General features: G+C 33.4%; 1 protein-coding gene across 4 annotated transcripts in view; it reads left to right on the top strand.

Moving 5' to 3' along the window:
• Positions 1 to 2,549: 2,549 nt before the first annotated feature.
• Positions 2,550 to 6,000, top strand: part of Tmprss15 (transmembrane serine protease 15) — a 130,808-nt gene continuing 127,357 nt past the window's right edge. For 2 of the 4 annotated variants that reach the window (XM_060370671.1, XM_060370670.1), the window contains exons 1-3: positions 2,553 to 2,918; positions 4,507 to 4,637; positions 4,856 to 4,923. In XM_060370671.1, coding sequence (XP_060226654.1) covers positions 2,774 to 2,918; positions 4,507 to 4,637; positions 4,856 to 4,923 — 344 coding nt within the window. In that variant the 5' untranslated portion in view covers positions 2,553 to 2,773. Of the gene's footprint in view, positions 2,919 to 4,506; positions 4,638 to 4,855; positions 4,924 to 6,000 lie in introns of all 4 variants that reach the window. The other 2 variants (XM_060370672.1, XM_060370674.1) reach the window with 2 other exon arrangements.

The following is a 6,000-nucleotide window of genomic DNA, read 5'->3' as shown; positions in this document are numbered from 1 at the left end:
TTGGAATGTTTATACCCGATTTTTGTTATTTTCCTGCTACCTGTACCCAGTAACTAAAAGAATTAAAAATTATTTTTAAAATTTTCTTAGGTTTTTTATTTTTACTGTCTATATTAATATAAAACAGCATATTTCACAGTACCATTTTTTTTTTGAGATTTAGCAGGCAATGTAAAAATTCTCAACCCACATGAACTTTCCTTCACCCAGACCTGCTGAATCTAACATCTCGTTAATTCCCACATCTTCTCCCACAGGGCAAGCTGAACTTGCCAGAGAGGGAAGGGGTGGTTCTGGAGTCACTTCCCCACAATGGCCAGGGCTGTGTAATGAGTAATGACTGTGCTTATGCACCATAACGAGAACTTTGAGCCTGCTCTCTTTGCCTCCCATTGGCAAGGCAATCTCTCAGGGGCCAATGCTGGTAATGAACGTGACCATCTCCAGGCATCGCTGCTTTTATTTTCTGTGTGATATTTTTAATTTCGTAACTTTTGTGGACTTCCTGTAATCTGCTTCCCAAATAAATCTGAGCAATTCATGATAAAATAGCGATCTAATTTCTAATGTGCTACAAACAGACACAGAAAAATAAAATCACAACCAGGTCTCTAGCTTTGACTGTGCTTTTGGTATCTTCAAAAAAAAATGAGTTATTACTGAGTAAGTTTATCAGTATAATTCTCTTTGTTTTATTCTGTTAGTTTTAGATTCTTCTTTATAACTCAATTGAAACCGTCAAAAACCACTACATTTTTCTTCTACATTTATATGTAGTTCTCATGCATATTTACTCCAACTTGAATTTATTCATCCTTAGGCTCTGAGATAATGATCTAATTTTATTTATTTTGCCGATGGATATGAAATCAACTCGGCACCATTCCTTGAATAGCAATTCTTTCTCAAGTATTAACAATAACACTATGTCTAATGTATAGTGTTTCATGCACAAATCAAGTTTGTTCCATAAATCAAGTTTGGGCTCTTTGTTCTACACTGAGTTGTATTTCTGTTCCTTGACTGAATCTACACTTCCATTATTAAAACTCTGCAATGAGTTTGTTACCTGATAGGACAGCTCTGATTCTCTTTTAATAGCTTGCTTTACAGATTTAAAAAAAATGATATATTGCTTCCCACATCCACTGGTTTATTTAATTTCAGACTGTTCTCCATATATGATTGTCTTTAGCAAGACATTCTACCATGTATTCATTACACCCTAAGAGAAGCTACTTATCATGTGAAAGGCATTGTAATCTCAACTTTTGCATTATTTCTCAACCTAAATACAGCCCTTTGGATTTTGTTTTATATTTTATTTGTGGTTTTGATACTTGTAATAGAGCTCATGAATTCAATATTATCTATCAAAATAAAAAGAATATGGCTTACTCCAAAATATATTAAATACTGATTTTATTATATATTAAATATTGATTGTATAATTGATTGATTGGTTTATAGCCTGGACTCATTACTATTCCTATTAAGAAAGTTCCAACTGTACGCTCCACTCTAATTAAAAGAAAAGTCTCATTTTTCCAGGAAAACACAGGTATAGCGTTATCACTATGGATTTCTTAACCTGGTCTCCTGTTTTATTGACACATTAAGGTTATAAGGAAATAGAAAAAGTGAGCAAGTTTTTCTCTGTCTAGAATAATTTTTTTTTAACTCAGTGGCTGGCTATTTGATTCCCAACCCCTTGAGGGGGGAGCAACATTACCAGGCCACAGAGGAAGACATTGCAGCCAGTCCTGATGAGACCTGATAGGCTAGGGTCAAATAGAAGGGGAGGAGGACTTCCCCTATCAGTGGACTTGGAGAAGGACAGGGAGGAGATGAGGGAGGAGGGTGGGATTGGGAGGAAATGAGGGAGGGGCCTACGGCTGGGGTACAAAGTAAGTAAACTGTAATTAATATAAAAGATAAAATTTAAATTTAAAAAACAGAATATTTTAAAATAGAAACCAACACTGTTTTTCTCAGAGTGATTAGCCCCAAGTACTGATAGTCGCTCGAGTCATACAGAGTAGCCATGTGATGCTTAAGTGGACTTTCCTTCAAGCTCAATCAATACTGCCTTAGATTGCATAACCTGAAAAGTGGCAATCATGCCATTCACAAGACTATGCTTGTTTCAGTTAGATATCTACGAACACATGCATACACATAAGAGGACGATAGGGAGGAACATAGGAAGGGAAAATGAGGGTGGGATATAGTAAGATTCTGTACCTCTGTCCTATACTTCAATGTGTGTTGTAGAAGTTTTTACCTTTCTGTAGAGAAACGCTTACAATGAAGACCTGAGTCACAGGGCAGAAGGTCGATGTGTTAGGGACACTCCTACAGATACCAAGTGCATTTCCCTAATGATCAATTTGTTTATCACCATTTTCATGTTTTTAAATAGCTCTCAAGGAGATTAAGGGTCAGCACTTTTGGTTATGGGATGCATTTAACTTTTCTCACACTGACAAATGACCTATTCAGATGATTGCAATTTGCAACTCTAGGCATCTTTACTCACTGTATTGTCTTAAAGATTAGCTGCTCCTTTCAAAGACACTTAGTGTATAGAGACAGACATATGCAGCACATTCATGCTGAAGGCTGCCAAATCAGTAACTTGAATGCTTGGTGCCTTTAAAATCCTCAGCAACTTGAGAGATTTTTCTTTCCTGTTAGTATTAGAGTGTTTTATTGATGTGGAAAGCTATATTCTCTCACAGTTTCTAAGTTATCCATCTTTCAACAATCAAAAATGAAGTCAAACAGAAATGTTGCAGCAGGACATCAGTCTATCAGCTCTTTGGAAGCGATGCTCTCAGCTCTCTTCATTATGCTCATGGTCCTCTCTGCTGGGTTAATTGCAGTGTCCTGGCTGGCAATCAAGGAGTCGGAAACAGGTAAGTCTTGCACTGGAACAAGGAAGGTGTTCTAAGTCATCCTTTGCTGTAATTTATTCATTATTTTAGCTGCACCACAGATGTTTTTGTTTCATTTAGATGGTTCTGAGCACTTCAGAGAATATTATTGGTATGTCATTTAAATAATCCCAAATTCAAACATGGAGACAGTGTATTCTACTTTTTTTCTTAAAATAATGTTCAGTTATTATTGCAGCACATAATACAGTAAATTTCATAGCCTGTAGATTCATTTTGATAAAAAATAAAGTCATAAACATATTGAAATACCATAGACTATTCAAGTTCAAGTACATAAAAGTAGATATATAAGGATTTCAATCTGTTTGAGGAGTGTATTAGTATGTGCTCATACTAACAGTTCTACTCAATAATGTTTAAATTTTTCTTATCTTATTGCTTCTCAGATTTGTTATATAGTATATTTGATTTAAAATGTAACACCATGTTATAAAATATCATTGACTCCATTGTTATTGGAGCTGCATAGTTCAGGTTATGAATCTGGAAAAAACTGAGAACTAGCTTGCAACAAACGTTGGCAACATTTGGTGCATTAAAGACATCAGCTCCCAAACTGTACCTCAGCTCTAAGAGTTTACTCCTAATAAATACCTCTTCACTTATAAGATACATATATAAAACTGAATCATCACAATAACCTGGGTAGCAGATGTCTTCTCTTTTTTGATAAAAATCCATGCTTTAAAGTGATGAATTGTACGTGGGCAAATTATCTTTACTATCCTAGGATGTTATGTCATTCCAAGCCCTCATTTTTCTGCTGTAGGAATGGAAAAAAAAATTATACCATGTCACTATGAAAATTATGTACGTTATTATTGTTTTTACTAATGGTTTTGTCTTTTTGTGTTTAAGCCAAAGCTATACATTTTAATATAAATATGTATCAAAAATACTCTGATAAGATTGTTTAATTTGTTCATAATATCTTATAGAATTTCCTCACTAAGACAGTGTATTTTCTACTCATTGTTAATAACATGTACAAAGTAGACAGTTCCTGTCTCATGCCAAAAGTCATACATGCCAAATTTATAATTGCTAGGATGTAAGAAATGACTTCAAAGTTACACATGTACAGAAATCTTCATAGAAATTCCCATGCAGGAAGCCAGCAGTGTCCTGGAGGCCTGGGGTCCAAGAAACATCTAACAGGAGCTACACAATTTTAATGGTTCATTTCTCACTGTGTTTTCCTAAATCACTTCCTATAATTGGTAGAGTCTGATTATTCCCTGTGATTTCCAATGGGAATCTCAATTTAAAAATAAATGAAAAATAAAGTATGGCTTGACTTCAAAGAAAAGAGGAAGAAAACAATGAAGAGAAAATAAGCCTATGTTTTTTTAGTCTTCTAAAACAACCAGACAGGTGACAATAAAAAGATAGGAACATTTCGTTTTGAAAAAAGAATGACAATAAGGAAAAAAGCAAGAGTTGAATAATTAGAGGGAAAATACATTAAATGGGAATTGTTGTGTCTACATAATAAACCAGGATTCTATTCATACTTGGGTGCCTTGTTTCTTATTAATTCATCTAGATGCAGCCCATGGAAAAACTCATGAAGTCAGAGGGACATTTAAAATAACATCTGGAGTGACATATACTCCTAATTTACAAGATAGATTCTCAACGGATTTCAAAGTTCTTGCTTTTGACCTTCAGCAAATGGTAGGGGATTGTTTCTACACAGCTAGTTTAAAATTTCAATTGATTCAAAGACAATATTCTCTCTCTCTAAAATTATCAAGAAATAGATGTCACATAAATGACTCATAAGTGAATGAAGACCCTCTTATGAAGATTTTGTCAGTTCTAAACAAATGTAGTACCTACTTTCTGTATTAATGTTGAAGTATTCAATTTAACACATTTTTTTATCTTTTTAGATAGATGAGATCTTTGAATCAAGTAATCTGAAGAATGAATATAAAAAATCGAGGGTTTTTCAATTTGAGTGAGTATATTCAAAACCATTCTAGCAGTAACACACTGCTGTGGGCCAATACTACTCAAATTTAGTGTCACGTGTAGGAAAGAAGAAATATTTCCAACATGTTGTGAGAATTTGTAAATGTCTTAAAATAAAAAATATTTTAGTAATATGATAATAATAATATTTGATAATTTGTGTATTAACATGTTTTTCTCACAATGGAAAATTGTGTAACTGTATAAAAGGGTTGAGATTGAATATATGCACATGTATATATAATGTTTAATTTGCTAAGAACATGTGAAAGCAACTTCTTTGTTAGTCGTAAAATAATGTGTTACCTAGTTCATTTACAGTGTAAATTACAAAAGACAAGAGACACCTTAATTTTTTTACTTAGGAAAAAAAATGCTATGATTGTAGAACTGTCTGTCTCCTTCTGGCCTCTTTGGATACACACACACACACATACACACACACACACAATGTTCATAATTTCAATGTTCAATAAATGAATGAGTCTCGGATTAATTGGAAAATATATAATTTCACTATAAACACTTCAATTCAGAGTATGTATTGGTATGTAGATAAGTAAATATAGCATCTATGAGAACAATCAATATGAGATTTAAGCTCTTATAAACTAATATTTCTTCAGATATTGATCCATGTGTGTCTGCTAAATCATTGTCTTTCAAAGAAAGTTCAGGACTCCTTGGCCTGTCAATTTGTTTATGTCACAGCGAATCTAGTGATTTATAAACTGTGATGACCAAAGGAACTTTGAAACAGAGATACAAACGAACAGCACAGTTAGCAAAGAAGATTGTGCTGCTATTGGGAATCTATAAAATTTAAAGAAAAAAAAGATAAAGGAGTGATCTACTAAAAAACTAGGAAGTTCAAATAAAGAGGGGGAAACACAAACACATAAAACAAAACAAATATAGAAGATTGAACAATACCTTTTGCATCTGAAATATAAAAAAAAGGGAAAGCCTTTTAATTTTCTAAAATGAGGAAAAAATGAGGCAAATGTAATTTGGATGAGAAAACAGGTCTAAAAGGAAAACATCTGTTCTTTCTGGATTTTTT

The sequence above is a fragment of the Meriones unguiculatus genome, chromosome 17 (genome assembly GCF_030254825.1).
Source record: "Meriones unguiculatus strain TT.TT164.6M chromosome 17, Bangor_MerUng_6.1, whole genome shotgun sequence".
NCBI classification, from domain to species: Eukaryota; Metazoa; Chordata; class Mammalia; order Rodentia; family Muridae; genus Meriones; species Meriones unguiculatus.
Note: the sequence above shows the minus strand (reverse complement) of the source record. Positions and strands in the feature narration are given on the sequence as shown.